The sequence below is a fragment of the Eriocheir sinensis genome, chromosome 15 (assembly GCF_024679095.1).
Source record: "Eriocheir sinensis breed Jianghai 21 chromosome 15, ASM2467909v1, whole genome shotgun sequence".
NCBI lineage: Eukaryota > Metazoa > Arthropoda > Malacostraca > Decapoda > Varunidae > Eriocheir > Eriocheir sinensis.
In genome coordinates, this window is record NC_066523.1 from 6,425,647 (window position 1) to 6,444,953 (window position 19,307).

The window sequence follows — 19,307 nt, forward strand, 5'->3', positions numbered from 1 at the left end:
TACAAAATAGAAAAAAACCGTTTACGGCACTAATGAATGAAGCAAGTCCAGGTAAAGGGAAGGTATACAAAGTCACCTGTACACACCTGGACCGTCTGTGGACACGTGACTCGCCGAGGCTCACGCTGACTGCTGGGGAGGAAAAACAGCAATAATAATAATAATAATAATAATAATAATAATAATAATAATAATAATAATAATAATAATAATAATAATAATATAATATAATATGATATAGACGCATAGCACTCGGAGAGTGCACACCTCCGCCAAAGATCGTCCTGAAAATTGGTATGGGCATCAACTGTGATCCTATGCATCATATGGAAGCATATGTTTCGAAATTTGATGAAATTCTATTTTTTTGGAAACTTTGACCTTGGGCGAACTTTTCGAGGTCAAGGTCAAAGGTCAAGATCAAGGCCATGCAAGGTGCATCATGTGAAAGCATTTGTTTCGAAATTTGATGAAATTCCATTTTTTGAAAACATTGACCTTGGGCGAACTTTTCGAGGTCAAGGTTAAAGGTCAAGGTCAAGGCCATGCAAGGCCATGAGCTAAAATATGAACCAAGTCTGAAGTCTCTACGATGAAGAGAACCGAAGTTATGGCCAATCTGACGGTTTGTGCGACCTTGACCATGATCCTTGACATAAAAAAATTTAATGGGTTTTATTATGGATGGACACGCATCATATGGAAGCATTTGTTTCGAAATTTGATGAAATTCTATTTTTTTTTTAAATTTTGACCTTGGGCGAACTTTTCGAGGTCAAGATCAAAGGTCAAGGTCAAGGCCATGCAAGGTGCGTCTTTCCATGAGCTAAAATATGAACCAGTCTGAAGTCTCTACGATGAAGAGAACCGAAGTTATGGCCAATCTAACGTTTTGTGCAACTTTGACCTTGACCTTTGACCTTTGACATAAAAAAAAATTAATGGGTTCTATTCTGGATGGACACGAAGCTTCCCTGAAAAAATGGTTGAGATATCCGCAAAACTGTGCACAGGAGACTGTTAACGAACAAACAAACAAACAAACAAACATACTGACTGGACCGAAAATATAATCTCCTTCCAGCTTCGTTGGCGGAGGTAATAATAATAATAATAATAATAATAATAATAATAATAATAATAATAATAATAATAATAATAATAATAATAACAATAATAATAGTAATAATAATAATTGATTGATGGATTAATTATTTATTCGTGTGGTAGAAATTAAGTAGAATCCAGTAATCATCAAAAAAAAAAAAAAAAAAAATCTAAATGAGTCAATAAGCAGTCAAAACAACAAATAAAGTAAAAACAATAAAAAACAAACTCACAGTAAAGGAGAAAAGTAATAAGAAAAAGTATAAGCAAAAAGTAAAGACTAACAAGACTATGAGTGTGTGTGTGTGTGTGTGTGTGTGTGTGTGTGTGTGTGTGTGTGTGTGTGTTCCATTCATTCATTCATCCTTTTATCTTCGTTCCTTTTATTCATAATTTTTCTTTTTCATTCATTCATTCATTTTTTCTTCGTTCAATTCATTATTTTTTCTTTTTCATTCATTCATTTTTTTCTTCGTTCATTCATTAGTTTCCTTTTCCATTCATTCATTCTCTTTTTCTTCGTTCCTTTCATTCATTAGTTTTCCATTTCATTCATTTATTCTCCTTTTCTTCATTTCATACATCCATTAATTTTCTTTTTCATTCATTCATTCATTCTTCTTCGCTTCTTCCATTCATTCATTATTTTCCTTTTCATTCATTCATTCTTCCTCTCATTCCCTGTGTCTGTCTCTCTGTCAGTCTCTTTATGTGCGGTGACTCCTTCCCTCAAATCCCTTCGACGCCGAGCAAACCAACAACACAAAGGGGAAGGCAACGCGACTCACACCGAACACAGAACCGCTGGCCACCGCACTGTCCCTCCATGGTCCCTCCTTTGCTCGGCATAATGGGGGATGCGTCTTCATTATTCCCCCTGGATCATGACGTGCTTCGGGCCGGCAATAGCAGAGCCTGGAAGCTTGGACCTAACATGGCCAGGGACTTGGGCGGGCAGCGGGACGTGTGAATCAGATGAGTTATAGCTGCGAAGCCTTAAAAGGGAGGACTTCGGCTCACCCGCCAGGCCGCGTCCTCCTCTGCCTTCTCAATTCATTCTTTAGAAGCCTCGCCGTGCCTGGTAAGATGAAGCGTCCCTCCAGCTGAACTTGCATCCTTAACCTTCGTCCCTCATCCTTCAAGACCCCTTTTTTTCTCTCTTCCACCGTAACGAGAAGCTGAGAGGCAGAATCTAGTCTTTGTCTCCTTTGCCCTGCCACGATATTCAAGCCTCGCCTTCCCTGGTCACAGCGCCCCAGGTATACTTGTGCACGCCTAACCTTCGTCCTTCATGTTCCCTTAAGTATCTGTTGACACATCCCAAAGCGGGGAAATTGTGTCCAGGCCTTGTCCTCTGCTCTGTGGATTCTTTCTTCTCAAGCCTCGCCTCTGCATGCCGGGTCGAATCGCCCCATTTATACTCGTCTCATGATCTTCGTCCATCGTCATCTGTTTGTGTCTTGCAGAGCGTGAAGTGTTAGAGGAAAGGAAACGAGTCCAGATTTTGTTATCATTACTGCCACTCTTCTTCTTAAACCTTGCACATGACTGTCTGAAGCGTCCTATTTAGATCCATCTCTTAACCTGTGTCCTTCATTCTGTATCTCGCAAAGTGTGAAGTCTCGAAAGAATGGAATGGAGTCTAGGTTGTCTTGTCTTTCCTGCCACGTATTTTATTCTTCTTAAGTCTCGCACCTGCCTTTTCCAAGCGTCCCGTTCAAGCTCGTTTCTTAACCTTTGTCCTTCATTCTCCTTAACATATTTGTATCTTGCATAGTGTGAAGTCTCGAAAGAATGGAATGGAGTCTAGGTTGTCTTATCTTTCCTGCCACGTATTTTATTCTTCTCAAGTCTCGCACCTCCATATTCAAAGCGTCCCATTCAAGCTCGTTTCTTAACCTTTGTCCTTCATTTTTCTTTAAGTATCTGTTGGTATCTTCCAAAGTGTGAAGTCTCGGAGGAATGGAATGGAATCTAGTTTTATCATTCCTGTCACTTCATTCCTTTCAAACCTCGCATCGCCTGGTCCACTCGCGCGCCCCAGCTATGTAGACGTGCGCATCCCCGGCCTTCGTCCTTCATTCACCCTTAAGAGTTGTGTTTACCTCTTCTCCCCAAACGAGGGCTACGGAGGGTTGGAATCCAGTCCGCAAACCCCGAGCCGCCAGTCCCTTCTTTTTAAGGTTATCTCGCGTCTGCCTGATCAGAGCGGCCCAGACAGGCACACATCTCTCTCTGTCATCCCTCATTCTCGTCACGGACCCTGCTGTGCTACGTTCTCATGAGTGTGCTACAGGGAGTCCAGTACACTACGTTTGTGAGCTCCCCAACCAAACACAAAACACGACGAAAACTCTTTGTAGCCCTAGTGTTTGGCGTTGATATAAAAAGGAGAAGGAAATTTTAGGAAACCACACAGGGAATCTCTTTATTAGTATCTGGTATTGAGTAGAAATAACGGATCACTGTGGAGAGTATAGTTGGGTTTGGGCGCTTGCAATGACACGGTGTTGGACTGTCGGACTGGCCATAGGATTGTGATGTGTGCGTCTCAGGCCCATATTCACAGACGCTTTCGGCTCTCACAACTATTGCCAAAGCTCACAGAAGAGATATAGTCGGATTCTCATAAGTGTTTTTCACATTCATGACACAGAAGCCTTGTCACACTATCACTAGGCTTATACTTATGGAAATATTAACACATCCTCTACGAACGTCTTACAAAATGTGAGTGTGTAAGCCCTGAAATGTTGAAAATATGGAGTTATAATCGTGTGGATAGGCTGACGATGCTTTATTCTGGGACTTCAACCTTCCTCCGCCTCCATACCCTTCCTCCACCTCCATGCTTGTCTGGTTATTTTTAACGTGAAGCTCAGTTGAGGCGGAACCTTGTTAGGCAACCATGACCGCGTTGATGGGCAGGTGTGTCGACCGCGGGCGAGGGAGGGCGCGGCGCGGGCGGTGAAGACGGGCTTTATCCGATCCGAGATTTACGCAGATGACCTTGAGACCTTGAAGATGAAAGCGTCGCCGAGTTTGTCCGCCGCGCCAGGCAGGAAGGCAGGAAGGACGTCTACGCCCATAAGTTTATTTTTCTTTCTCCTTTTCTACTCATCCCAACCCGAGAATTATTGCCTTAAGCGGGGAACGGTTCATCCGCAGCGTTTGATAAAAGGAGAGCCTCAGGAAAAGGGAGAAGAGCGTCCTTGTGGCGACCAAACAAGTCAGCAATGTGGAGGGTTTGGCGTGTGGTGGTGGCGCGCCGAGCATAGCCACAGCAGCGGCGGCCCACGTGTGCCGCGGCGAGGCTGTCAACGTACAGAGCTGCGCCGCGCCGCCCATCGCAAGCAAGGATAAGGAGGAGGAGGAGGAGGTGAAGGTGAAGGATTTGTTTTGCTGCTCCGGCCGCCAAGAGAACGTGGCTGAGAGCTTCAAGTGTACTCTTGTCTTGCACGTGTTTTCCGGTTGCCATTGACTTTGTATATCGTTTTATTTACTCCTTTTTACGGGCTGGTAGGAAGTCAGACTCGAGGGTGAAGGAGCAAAAACTGAGACGATGAAGCACTACGTCTGGCACGTGCTTCCGGTGGCCGTTGATTTACATCTTCTTTCAGTTATTCGCTTTTACGGAGATTGTGGATTCGGGCGTGAGGGGAAAGAAGAAGAGGCGGAAAGGGAATCATGTATCAGGATCATCCCACAAGTAAAGGATCAGATAATGGTTTGAAGATGTCGCTATTGTGTTTAGGGGAAAATTGATCTCTCTCCTGGTCACTCTTGTTTACTTTGCACGAACAGCGAATTAGCGAGTTTTTCTGTTTTTCCTTTGTTTATTGCCATTGAGATGTTTCCCAGCTAGATATACCGTAAATCAGAAAAGGGTGAACGGACGGACGGACAAACTCAGCAGTGGGCAACAACAACAACAACAAGCAAGCAAGCAAGCAAGCAATCACGGGGACACTCAGCGGCCTGGCATGGAGGGAGGAACAAGGCCGAGTCTCAGGGCTGCTGCGTCTGATCCTCACGCGGGGCTACGACAAAAAGTTATGGGCATGTGTGTGTGAATCGTTCCCTGCATAGCCACGCCCGGCCACTCACACACACACACACACACACACACACACACACACACACACACACACACACACACACGCACCTTTGACCACTCCTCCAAGCCACTCCTCATCGTATTCTTCTCAGACCTCGACCTTTGCTCACACTCCCCGGCGTATGAAGTTGCACCAATCCAATCCACGCCTCTTATCAACTTCCGGCCGCGGGGAACCAAAATAGACCACTAAAAAACAACCTCCAACTTCCAGCTAAAGCAAAACCCTTCTCCCTAAGTTCGTGTTATCGACGGTATCGCTTCTGGACGCATGCTCGGGGTGTGAAAAGATCGGTAAGCTGCTGTAGGGGCGGTATAAGAGGAGGAGGCAAGGACGCGGGTATACGTTGGTGGGGTGAGCGGTGGGGTGGATGCATTGAGTCTCGTCTCACGTGTTCATCTCCTGCCGGGTCGGGTCAAAGGGTCGTTCTTGTTGTTGTTGTTGTTGTTGTTGTTGTTGTTGTTGTCGTTGTTGGTGATGGTGGTATATAATATCATTTTTGTTGTACTTCTTGTTCTTCATTTTTTCTTTTTTTTCTTCTTCTTCTTCTTCTTCTTCTTCTTCTTCTTCTTCTTCTTCTTCTTCTTCTTCTTATTCTTATTCTTCTTATTCTTATTCTTATTCTTATTCTTATTATTATTATTATTATTATTATTATTATTATTATTATTATTATTATTATTATTATTATTATTATTATTATTATTATTATTATTATCATTATTATTATTATTATTATTATTCATCTTCTTCATCTTCTTCTTCCTCTAGTGATTGTTGTTGTTGTTGTTGTTGTTATTCACTATCGTTATTGTTCTACTTGTTCTTCTTTTTTCTTTTCCATCTTTTTTCTTCTTCTTCTTCGCCTTCTTCCGGGTCGGGCATGCAGGGGACGTGTGGAGCGCAGGAAGGAAAACACGTAACGTCTTGATTTAGCTTCTCCCTGGCGGCGCTAACCTCCCCTTTAGGACGACGGCGCCTAATTGCGACATGAACGGTTTAACTTAATGCTTATAGTCCATCAGTGCGTGGGCAGACTGACCATCCCGCCTAGTTTTTTGTCGCCCGCGCTGGGAAAGGATTAATCTCTGCAACAACGAACGGCACTTACTTACCACACACGAGGATCAGAAGAAGCAGCCCTCGGCCTCCCGCCCTCATCCTCGCTGCGGCGGCTCCTCCCTCACGCCCGTCAGGAGGAGGAGGAGGAGGAGGAGAAGGAGGAGGCTGGGGAGGAAGGAAGATAAAGCCATTAAAGTGAAGATTTACGTAGCAGATGGAAAACGTTTGGTTCCTGCAAAAAATGATCACTTATTGAAGAATTATGCAGCAGATGGGAAGCGTTTAGTCCCTGCAAAAAAATGATCACTTATCGAACATGACTTGTCTCAGAAACCCGGCAGTGGTCAACCTCCTCAACCCTCAAACCGAAAAGAAAGTGTAGAGTACCGATTATTTTCTTTGCAGTGTTTTGCCAACCCTTTCCACCTCCATTACCATAGCGACCCAAACAATCCTCTTAAAAGCCCTTGTAGTACCCTTACCATCCCAGACCCTCCCACACGCCAGCCAGACTCTCTCTTTTCTCCGTCTCGCCTTGCCAAGTATTCTCCAAACACTTGTCGTCGCCGCTGAACCTTAACGTAAACACTGCAGCCGTCAGCCGTCACTCCGCCGGTACAGATCCCAAACTTGATGCTCCGGCCCGGCTGCACGCACACCGCCCATCGCCGCCAACGCTGAAGCTCGAGTCCGGGTTCCTCATCGTCAACTGGAGCCTGAGTTCGAGAAGACTTAGATCGGTATTCTCAGACGCTTCCGCCTCTCCCATCAACTGTTTCCAAAGGCCGAAGAGGAATTTAAACGGATTCTCTTATGTTTTTCTTTTTCATGTTCATGGTTCTAAAGGCTGAAAAATAGATTAAACGGATTCTCTTATGTGTTTTTTTTTTCATGTTCATGGTTGGAAAGGCTGAAAAATAGATTAAACGGATTCTCTTATGTGTTTTTCTCACGTTCATGGTTAAAAAGGCCGAGAAGGAGCTTAAACGGACTCTCTTGCTTGTTTTTCTCACGTTCATGGTTAAAAGGCTGAGAAGGAACTTAAACGGATTCTCTTGTTTGTTTTTCTGACGTTCATGGTTAAAAAGGCCGAAGAGGAACTTAAACGGATTCTCTTGTTTGTGTTTTTCTCACGTTCATGGTTAAAAGGCTGAGAAGAAACTTAAACGGATTCTCTTGTTTGTGTTTTTCTCACGTTCATGGTTAAAAGGCTGAGAAGAAACTTAAACGGATTCTCTTGTTTGTGTTTTTCTCACGTTCATGGTTAAAAGGCTGAGAAGGAACTTAAACGGATTCTCTTGTTTGTGTTTTTCTCACGTTCATGGTTAAAAAGGCCGAAAAGGAACTTAAACGGATTCTCTTGTTTGTGTTTTTCTCACGTTCATGGTTAAAAAGGCCGAAAAGGAACTTAAACGGTTTCTCTTGTTTGTGTTTTTCTCACGTTCATGGTTAAAAAGGCCGAAAAGGAACTTAAACGGATTCTCTTGTTTGTTTTTCTCACGTTCATGGTTAAAAAGGCCGAGATGGAACTTAAACGGATTATCTTGTTTGTGTTTTCTCACGTTCATGGTTAAAAAGGTCGAGAAGGAACTTAAACGGATTCTCTTGCTTGTTTTTCTCACGTTCATGGTTAAAAAGGCCGAAAAGGAACTTAAACGGATTTTCTTGCTTGTTTTTCTCACGTTCATGGTAAAAAAAAAGCCGAGAAGGAACTTAAACGGATTCTCTTGTTTGTGTTTTCTTTCACGTTAATTGCTCTAAAGGTTGAAAAAGAGATTCACGTCCATAGGGGAGGCGGTGGCTGAACGGATAACGAGACGGCCCCGCGTTCAGGAGGACGCGAGTTCAATCTCCGACCGGTACCATCAAGCTGAGATTTTTCAGCCACCGCCGAGTGGCTTAAAATTACCCACATGCTGTCCAGAAAACCATGCACCTAGCAACCCGGACTCTAGATTCTAGAATTAAAGATGAGCTCCGGGAGGGCAGAATGAGCCAATGCAAGATGGCGCCACTATAAACACTCGCCTGCTCCAGAACGGGCTAGGCCGACCATCAGGCCCCACCGGGAAGAAGCCTTGGACCGACCATCAGGATCCACCGGGAAGAAGCCTTGGACCGACCATCAGGCCCCTATGGGAAGAAGCCTTGGATCGACCATCAGGATCCACCTACCGGCGCAATAGGCCGCAACGTAAAAAAAAAAAAAAAAAAAAAAAATGGTGCCGAAGATTTATCAGACTACCACCAGGATCATAAAACTACTCATGGACTTTCCCATAACACCTATATACAAAAGTCTTGGGAAACGTGTCTGTGCTCTGGGGCCGAAATGCTAAAGAATACAACCCTAAAACTCTCCTAAGCGACCGAGAGCACACCTTCATGCCTCAGGGTTACGGGAATGTGTTGCCGCCAAGAGTTGCTCCGCCCGAGACTTAAGACCTCCGTCAATTAAATACAAGTCAACGAGTCTCTTATCGCTGCACCATCCGTTCATCTGTCCAACCAACCGCCAGCCAGTCCATTAACTACAAGTCTACAGGCTATCCCCACTGCACCATCCACTTATCCCCCCAAACATCCAACCTTTCGTCCGTCAAGCCATCCATCCATTCACCTATCCTACCGTTCATTCATCCACCATTCAGCCAGTCAACCAGTCAGCCTTCTATCCATCAGTCCATCCATCTATTCAGCTTACTATCCAGCCAGTCAGTCAGTCAGTCAGCCTTCTATCCATCAGTCCATCCATCTATTCAGCTTACTATCCAGCCAGTCAGCCAGCCAATCAGTCAGTCAGTCAGTCAGTCAGGAAGCCAGCCAGTCAGCCTCTCCCCCCCTCCCCCTCTCCGCAGACTGATTAGGCAGACACTGATGTATAATGAGCGGGGGGCGTTGGGATGGTTTGCGGTTTGGTGGCGAGAATGATGAGGTTGTTGGAGAGAAAAAAATGCCAGGAAAAAAAAAAAGGTATATACTTCGAAAATGGTTAATTGACTTGCCGCAGGAAGGAAAAAATATATAAATGCTGATGATAAATGCTTCATCCACATTATTAAGAAGGAGAAAAAGAAGAAAAAGAAGAAAAAGAAGAAGAAGGAGAAGAAGATGAAAAAGGAGAAGAAGAAGAAGAAGAAGAAGAAGAAATGAATGAATAAATTAAAAAGAAAAAAAAAAGAGAAAGAAAGAGAAGAAAAAGAAAAAGAATAAAAAAGTACAACAACAATAAAAACAAAAACAACATCCTCCACCTCCTGATCAACAAACATCCTCAACAACAACAAGAGTAACACAAACAAACGGCGCAGCTCTAAAAGGAATCAGTAAACAAACCGGTAGAGAGCAACCAGAGAAATAACAGCATCATAAACAACAACAACAACAACAACAACAAAACTAATAATACCATCAACAGTAGAAGTAGTAGCAGAAGTAGTAGTAGTAGTAGTAGTAGTAGTAGTAGTAGTAACACTCGAAGTCGTAAAACCACCACCAACCACCACCACCAACAGAAATATAACAATGACATCAGCATCAACAGTAGTAGCAATAACAGTCAAAGTAAAAGTAACAAAACCATCACCAACACCAGCAAGGAGAGTTAATAAGCAGTGACACTTGGAAGGACGCAGTGTAAACAATTTGACTGCACCACCAACACCACCGCCACTCCCTCGGCCTTATCTCACACACGCGACGAACCGTGAGACTGATAAAGAGCGGGGAGAGAGAGCGGCGCTGAAAAGGAGCATGAATATAATGAGGGGACGAAGGGGGAGGGGGAGAAAGCAAGAGCGAGAAGAGGAGAAGGGGGATGTGCGTTGAATTAAGGAGAGGAGAGGGGAGTGAGTGTGAATAGCATAAGGGAAAGAAGAAGAGGATGGCAAAGAAAGAGGAAATGTGTTGATGGAGAGGAGAGAAGAGGATGGGGGATTGCGTGTGAACTGAAGAAGGGGATCCAATGAAGAGAGTGAAAAAAATAAAGAGAAAAAGGAGGGAGGAGGTTTAGGAAAAGGAGAGGATCGGGGAGTGTGTGCATGTGAGGGATGGGATGAAGAGGGGAAGAATAAGAAGAGGGTAGAAGAAGAGGAGAGGAGAGGATGGGAGAGTGAGTGCATGTGAGGGATCGTATGAAGAGGAAAATACTAATAAGAGGAGGAAAAGAAGGAGGAGAGAGAGGGTTGAAGGAAAGGAGAGTATGGGAGAGAGTGTCAATTGCATAAGAGGATCAAATGAAGAAGGGAAGATGATAAAAATAAGGACGGAGGTTGAGGGAGAGGAAAGCAGAGGTCGGGGGAGTAAGTGTGAACTGAATAAGAGGATCGAATGAAGAAGGGAGAAGAAAAAGATAAAAATAACGAAGAGGAAGAGGGTTGGGAGAGGCGAGAAGAGGAAACAGAGAGAAGAGAAGAAAAAGAGAAAAAGAAGGAAGAGGAAGAAGGTTGGGAGAGGAGAGGAGAGATGTAGAGAAAAGGGAAGAAAAAGAGGAAAAAGAAGGAAGAGGAAGAAGGTTGGGAGAGGAGAGGAGAGATGTAGAGAAAAGGGAAGAAAAAGAAGGAAGAGGAAGAAGGTTGGGAGAGGAGAGGATGTAGAGAAAAGGGAAGAAAAAGATGAAAAAAAGAAGGTAGAGGAAGAAGTCTGGGTGAGGAGAGAATACAGAGAGAAGAGGAAGATAGGTTGGAGAGGAGAGCATGCAGAGGAAAGGGAAGAAGAAGAGAAAAGAAGGAAGAGGAATAGAGTCTGGGAGAGGAGAGGAGAGGATGTAGAGAGAAGAGAGAAAAGTAGGAAGAGGAAGATGGGTTGCAGAGGAGAGCATGCAGAGAAAAGGGAAGAAGAAGAAGAAGAAGAAGAAGAAGAGAGAAAAGAAGGAAGAGGAATAGAGTCGGGAGAGGAGAGAAGAGAGAGATAGCGTGAGAGCTCGCGGAGGGAGAGAAGACGCAACGTAAACACACAACTCAAGTCTTCAAAAGTACTTCCTCTACCTACCTGCCTACCCACCTACCTGTCTACGCTTACCTCCCTTTCCCATCACCTCTCCGCCGCCCACGCCCCCTCCCCCTCTCTCTCTCATCTCCATCCACTCATCGCTCACAACAAAGGCCAACCGCAATGGAAAGAGAGGGAGATGGAGTGAAAGAGGAGAGAGAAACGAGAGTGGCGAGGCAAGACTAACATCGTATCACATTAACGGCTCACAAAAAAAATCGACGAATATAAAAACTGAACCCGCTTCCTCTCTCGCCCCCTTCCCCCCCCCCCCTCTTTTTTTTTTTTGGTGTGTTTTAACTTTTTCTTCTTTTGTCTTCTGGTGTCTGTTTTTTTTTTATGTATTTCGGTGATAAAGAAAATAATGATCGAAATAGGAAGAAGAATCATAAAGGAAGAAAGACAAGACAGATAGATAGATATATAGTTAGAGAGAGAGAGAGAGAGAGAGAGAGAGAGAGAGAGAGAGAGAGAGAGAGAGAGAGAGAGAGAGAGAGAGAGAGAGAGAGAGAGAGAGAGAGAGAGAGAGAGAGAGAGAGAGAGAGAGAGAGAGAGAGAGAGAGAGAGGATCAAACTTGTTATATATCACCCTAAATAAAAGAAAAAATATCCGTAGCTACATCCACACACTCATACATAAACACATATCGCAAGAAGGTGTACGTATAATCAACTCAAAACACACACACACACACACACACACACACACACACACACACACAACCCTCCCCCACCCCATCCCCGCTTCCCCCATCACTACACAAATACCTGAAGCGGCCATAGTGCTTTTTTTTCCCTCGTCTCTCGTCACTAAAACGTCGAATCTAGTTCCTCGACGACCCGCACACGTTGGCCAACCTAGGACCATCCCGCCACTCGCCACCCAGGAACAGCGACCCACCCGCCCGCCCGCCCGCACACACGCTTCGCCCTGCTCCGTGCCCTGCCTCTCTCAGCCCCTCGGACCCTTTTTATCCATCCCGCAGCGCCGTATAAGCAGCAAGGGTAAAGCAGGGGGGTAGAGTGTCGAGTAGAGCCTGGCAGAGCGGGCGGGCGGTCAGTTTCTTCATGCCTCACGAGCGCTCCCCGTCTCAAGGCCTAACGCAGGGCAGTGATCCTAGACTACTGGGGGAGGGCGATGCTTACTAAGGGACGTATATATTCTTAAACATTGCGGCGCCCAAGTAATCTACACATATTTAACAAGTCTTTCACGGGAGTTGTGGGTATTTCCAGGGTTAGTTTTATGGCTCTGGTGGCAGTTTAACTCGTCTTCTGTGCCATGGACCTAAAGAAACACTCATGAGTACCTGACTGATCTGATTTTTGGCCTTTGTAAGTAGTTGATGTGAGAGTTGGTAGCGTCTGACAATATCGACCTCATCTCGTTCGCCTCTCATGCTAAGTTTGAATAAGTAATTGACTCCTACTCCTGCCACTACTACTACTATATCTACTACTACTACTACTACTACTACTACTACTACTACTACTACTACTACTACTACTACTACTACTACTACTACTACTACTACTACTACTACTACTACTACTACTACTACGACTACTACTACTACTCCTGCCACTACTACTACTACTACGACTACTACTACTACTCCTGCCACTACTACTACTACTACTACTACTACTACTACTACTACTGGTTTTGTTGTTGTTACCGCCTGCATTTATTATACCGGTTTGTTTATAGTCTTCCAATGTGTGTGTGTGTGTGTGTGTGTGTGTGTGTTTGTATGTGTGTGCGCCTTACCTGTGTGCTTCACCTGTGTGCATATTAGCAGGTGCGTCTGTTAAGTTGAGCCGCCGCGTAACACAGTGTGGCGGGCTTCTTTATTTCGTGGGCTGAGCAACTTGACTATTTTTTTTTTTAGGTGCAATCGAATGCGCGGTGTCAGGATCCATGATAAGCAAATATGTGGATTATAGCAAATTACTATAGAGCGCATGCCTCTCACCCACTTACACACACACACACACACACACACACACACACACACACACACACACACACACACACACTGAGGCCGACGCTTACATTTCCATGATTTCACTTTGATTTTTCACTTGATTATCCAATTATTGCTGTTGACGATTCAGATACGTGTGCGGCTTTCCCTTTCATGGCTGCCACTGCTCGGGAACAACACACGCGATGCTAAAGTCATGGTAGATATTATTTTTGTACCTGGTGGAGTAATCCTTCCTATGACACTGTGCTAAAGGTGTGTAGTGGTCCATTTCATATTAGCTTTGATCAATGTAAACACGCGCTCAGTGGAGGCCGTCTTGCAGCACACTAGCGACACCTTCGGGTTCCTTACTTACCAGCAGTGCAGGTCTCAGGTCAGGTCTCAGGGCTCGAGCGCAGCGCAGGAGTTTCCACGTTACCGGAGGGCGCGCGTCGGCCAGGCAAGCGAGGTAAAGGCCCGGGCGTCACTGAGGGGCGAGGGGCGGGGATAGTGACCGCGCCAAAACAAAGAACCGGGCAGCAGGTGAGGAGGAGCAGACCTGCCACACACGCCCGCCGCCGCCACCTTAGTCTGAGGGTATGGTACGCCCGCCGCCGCGCCGCGTTGTCTGCCCAGCGTCTGTTCCTCTCTGGACCCTCTGGCCACTCCTAGGAGGACGAGGAGGAGGATGAGGAGGAGGAGGGAAGGGGAGGATCACACACACACAGAGGGGACAAGACGGAGGGTGTCGCGGGTGAGGACTGCCCACTGCACGGCTGCTATGGCAAGACGGATCACCCCTTCCCTCTCGAGCTCCCCTGCCCCCCTGCCCCCCTCGTACCAAGGCGTGAGGACAGACTTAGTACGGGCGGCTGCATGGGCGGCTGTGTGCAGGCAGGAAGGGGGCGTTGGGGGGAAGGGGTGTGGGGGCGGGGCTGAGGTGCGAAGGGAGACGGAGTGAGTGTGGACTGTTACGCATGTTATATATTGGAGAGAGAGAGAGAGAGAGAGAGAGAGAGAGAGAGAGAGAGAGAGAGAGAGAGAGAGAGAGAGAGAGAGAGAGAGAGAGAGAGAGAGAGAGAGAGAGAGATTTACATAGATATTCAGACCACACAGACCACATGGTCCAGACTAGGTGGTTTGTTCTCATATCTAAGTGAAATTAAATTAGACAAAGTTTGCATTTCTACTTTAGTAAATATTAAGTTGAAGGAAGTGTCGGTTGAGCTGGTTTTTAAATGAATCAATCGTGTTACACTGGACCACTGAAGGTGGGAGCTTATTCCATTCTTGCACTACAACGTTGGTGAAGAAAAACTTGGTGCAGTCTGAATTTACTTGTCTACTCTCAAGTTTTGTGCCATTATTTCTCGTTCGCAAAGTGTCATCGATTGTAAACAATTTTGACTTGTCCACACTCCTAAAGACATTAGTATTTTAAATTCGATCAGCTTTCCTCGGAGGCAGAGAGAGAGAGAGAGAGAGAGAGAGAGAGAGAGAGAGAGAGAGAGAGAGAGAGAGAGAGAGAGAGAGAGAGAGAGAGAGAGAGAGAGAGAGAGAGAGAGAGAGAAAGGGCTAGAGAGCCAAACAGGTACAGACAATGACAGACAGACGTACGGGCGGACAGACACGCACACAGACAGGCAGACTAACATACACAAAATACAGCGAGGGAGACAAAGACAGACAGACAGACATAGGCAAACATCCATCCATCCATACATACATACAGACAGACAGACATAGGCAAACATCCATCCATACAGATAGACAGACAGACAGACAGCTCATGTAGGAGTAAGTCGAAGATCCTGTGGGCAGTGTCTCGAGAATGAGTTAGGGCGGCGGCGGTGGAGGCGGAGGGACAAGCAGGCAGAGGCAGAGGCAGGCAGAATAGGGAGGAGGGAGAGAACTGGAGGGGCAGGAGAGGGATGGTTCGCGGTGTGGGCGGCGAAGGAAGGGCGCGGCCGGCGAGGGATGGGCGGCGGTAAACATCCTTCGGCGGAACGGAAAAGAGCGAGAAAGGGAGAGGGCGAGGGTGCGAAGCGAGGTGGGTGCCCGCTGCTGCCATTGCCCGCCGCTGCCATACCCTTTGTGAGTGACTGGGGCAAGCGTACAATATAGACCTTGACTCACTCCTCCGGCATTCGCGAAGACGTGGGTGCCTGCCGGGTACTGTTGCCTCTACTCCTGCTGCTGTTGACACTGCTGACGCCTCCACGTGTTAGGTTTCCCCGCCTGGGCTGTGTGTGATATGGAGATGCTCCGGGATGCTGCCTCAAAAAAAATATTAGTGAGAAAAACTATCCGCAAGCATTCCTACTCGGTCCTCGCCCCTTGGTCCGCTGCCTCGTCTTGCTCCTGTCTGTCGTCATCCTCGCCCCGCGTGGGTGTCATCGGCGTCGTCTTCGTCGTCATATTTTTTGTCTTGGTAATCCTGCGCATCTTTCTGTTTGGCGTCGTCGTCGTTGCCATCCTCGTCCTCGTCCTCTTCCTCGTTCTGTTCCTCGTCCTCGTTCTCGCTTTCCTCTTCGTGTTCCTCGTCCTTCTCAAGGCATCCGGTGCGCGCGAGAGAGACAGAGATAGGGGAGGGGGGGGCGGGGTGAGATAAACCAACAGAAGGTTTTATCTTCCATTATTCTTTGCATATCTCGTAATAAGTGACGGTGGCAATGATGATGATTATAGTATGATGCGTGCATATGAATATATAGCTGTGTGTATTAATTATATCGTTTTATTATTATTATTATTTTATTCCCATTCTAATTATTATGGTTGTTATTATTTCGTTATCATTATTAACATTTTAGATAAGGAAAGAAATCAAGGAAATTAACATTTGTGTCTGTGCGTGCGTGCGTGCGTGCTGCCTTCCCGTAATTCACCGGTAATTGGTCCATTGTTCCGCGCCTGCATTACCGCCGTGTTTATGCTGCTGCCTGCGGTGATTGGTGGGCCTTGCCGTGCTTGTTTGTTTGGCTTGTTCGTGCTGCTGCGATTGTTGTTGTTGTTGTTGTTGTTGTTGTTGTTGTTGTTGTTGTCGATGAAAATGGTGTTTTTTTCTTGCTGATGCTACTGATGCTGATGCTGAGGGTGATGATGATAACTTTTATTGGTATTAGTATTAGTATATTAGTTGTAAGTAGTATATAAGTAGAACGAGGGGAGAAGAAAAGCAGACAGCGGAAGAAAACATAGGGAGGATGTTACAGTCAACATCATCATCATCATCATCATCACCATTCACATACACACCCACACACACACATACATGCTCCCTCCTCCCCCGAACCACACACACACACACACACACACACACACACACACACACACACACACACACACACACACACACACACACTCACATACACACCCACACACACACATACATGCTCCCTCCTCCCCCGAACCACACACACACACACACACACACACACACACATACACACAAAAAAAGGGTCAGTAATAGCAGTCCTTTCTTTGTCTTCAACGTCCCCTTGACCCACGCCCGGCCATACATCAGCGGTGCCTGTACGGTATGGACGAGGAGGGGCGGGGGCGGGCGGCGGGCTGGCGGAGAGGCAGGCGGGGAAGGGTAGGGGAGGGGGCAGGAGGGGGCGGAGGTGCGGGTGTGACGGTGGGTTCAGAGTCCAGTCTGGCGTATATATTTACCGTCTGTAAACAAGAGTGAAGCCTCGACAGCCCTCAGGACACACAGTAGCCTTGCGTAAGCGGCGGTGGGGTCAGACGAAGGTTTGCTGAGGTGGTATGGTGGTGGTGGGGGTGGGGTAGGGTGGTTAGTGGGCATCGGTGATGGGGGATGGTGGTGTGGTGCGCTGTGTTGCTGGGGTGGGCACAGGTCATAATGATAGTGGTTGTGGGAATGGTTTAGTGGTAGGGTAGGATGGGTAGTAGGGATTGGTGTTGGTGGTGGTGGGTAGTGTTGGTGGGATGGTGGGTCGTGGTGGTGGAATGAGCAGTACAGTGGTAATGGTGGGGAGTGGGTGATGGGGATTGTGGTTGATGGTGGTGGGTCGTCATAGTCATGGAATGTGGACAGTGGTGTGAAGGAGTTGGGTTTTGGTAGTGGGGGTGGTGGGGGTGGGGGGGGCGTTGGGCAGGGCGTGACTCTGCGGGGAACGCGAAGGGACGAGAGAGGAAACACTTACATAACTCATCCAGCCGCCTCCTCCCACGCCTACCACGGGCAAGACTCGACTTTTCCTGCTGGGTGTGCTCTCTCTCTCTCTCTCTCTCTCTCTCTCTCTCTCTCTCTCTCTCTCGTAAAATTAGCCAAGTGTGCTAAAGCTTCTGTCCTTGGGCGGGAACGCGACGGAGGTCCTGAGGAACATCACACCGCCGCGCTAACCACCGTGTGCGTTAGCTGGCAACCGCTAACACACGGGAACTGACTGACTGACTGACCTTCCCTGGACACACACCTCGCTTGTCCTGGCCTTGGCATCGCTCAGTCCGCGGGAGACACACCCTTCGAGGACAGCCTGACGGTGCGTGTTCTTGGGTCGGTATTCTCAGATACCTTCGCCACTCATCAACTATTTCCAAAGGTTTTAAAGGAGATTAATTGGATTTTCATGAGTTGAGGATACAGAAGCGTTGTCAGACTACCACCAGAGCCATAAAACTATCCGCTGAGATGCCCACAACTACTACGAAAGCCTTGCCAAATGTGTGTGTGTGTGTGTGTGTGTGTGTGTGTGTGTGTGTGTGTGTTTGGGCGACGAAATGTTTAATTAAAAATATGCTCTTGGCCTCATTCCTTCGTCACTGTCACGCCTCTGAGGTAGTTTTTGTCTCGTTCTTGACTCGGCGTTTTGAGGATCCTTTTGTGTATTTTTTTTCACGCCGAAGGAAACAGACAAAAGGTTGAACTAAAAAATAGAATACACAGATGCAGTTGCTTAAAAGAAAACAGATGATGGCCTCCCAAAAATATCAAATGTAGCTTCACATGTGTCTTGACATACGACACTCCCCTCTTGAGGGAGTAAGCTGCAGCGAGGAGGAAATGCAGCAGAGAAGGTTTTTTTCCAGTTAACCCTTTGACTGCGGATTTCCTACAGTCAGACATCACCAAGCTACAGGAATGGAACAAAAAGTGGCTGCTACAATTCAATGAAGAGAAATGTAAAGTCATGCACCTTGGGAGGGGAAATCCAGCACACCAATACCACATGGGAAACACTCCACTATCCACCACAGAGGCAGAGAAAGACTTGGGACTATATGTTACCAGGCTACCAGGGAAGAAGAAATTCGTGCCAATCGCAGCGGACGGGTTAACAAGTGAGAGGGATGAAATGGAAAAGAAGACTGGAGCCTCTTATAGAGTTTGCTTGAATTAGCGACAGGAGAATGAATGAACCAGTCCTGTCTCGAAAAATGGGATTATAATCATCAATTCACTTTCGTCTCCCTTGATAGAATCACATTGAAAGTCGGTGGCGCTGCACAATGGTCTGCGTCAACCCGTTTAGCGCACGCCCGGCCCTTGCCTATTGCGGTGGCAGGTGACGGGCGCCTCTAAATACTGGTGCCGTGCATTCATCTGGGAAGTTGTCGGCGAGGTGATGGGGAGGCCATGCACCTTAGTCTTCTATATGAACCTTTACTATAGCTTGCTTTCGTATGTACTCGTCAGTATGAATATGAAGCTTTATTATATGTATATATGTATGTATGTATGTATGTATGTATGTATGTATGTATGTATTATTATTATTATTATTATTATTATTATTGTTATTGTTATTGTTCTTTTCTCTCTCTCTCTCTCTCTCTCTCTCTCTCTCTCTCTCTCTCTCTCTCTCTTCTACCCTCCCTCCTACCCTCCCTCCCTTCCTGTCTTACTATGAGTCTGGCTGTCAGTTAATGCACACGAGTCGACGCCAGGAAGAAGAGTCCTGTCATTGGCCTCAGCAGATCCAATGTCTGATGAGAGTCTGCTTTTGCTCCCCCAGCCCGACGCCGCCACCACCACCAGAACCTCGATCACTATCACACCACCAGGCCCCGAACACGACTCTGCCCGCGTCAG

At 46.5% G+C, this 19,307-nt stretch overlaps 1 protein-coding gene across 3 annotated transcripts in view; it reads right to left on the reverse strand.

The window, feature by feature from the left end:
• LOC126998842 (uncharacterized) overlaps positions 1 to 14,153 on the reverse strand; it is a 35,188-nt gene extending 21,035 nt beyond the window's left edge. The window contains exons 1-3 of one of the 3 annotated variants that reach the window (XM_050860991.1): positions 13,623 to 14,153; positions 6,341 to 6,452; positions 87 to 129 (exon numbers count right to left, since the gene is read on the reverse strand). In XM_050860991.1, the coding sequence (XP_050716948.1) occupies positions 87 to 129; positions 6,341 to 6,386 (89 nt within the window). In that variant the 5' untranslated portion in view covers positions 6,387 to 6,452; positions 13,623 to 14,153. Of the gene's footprint in view, positions 1 to 86; positions 133 to 6,340; positions 6,453 to 13,622 lie in introns of all 3 variants that reach the window. The other 2 variants (XM_050860989.1, XM_050860990.1) reach the window with 2 other exon arrangements.
• Between the last annotated feature and the right edge of the window lie 5,154 nt (positions 14,154 to 19,307).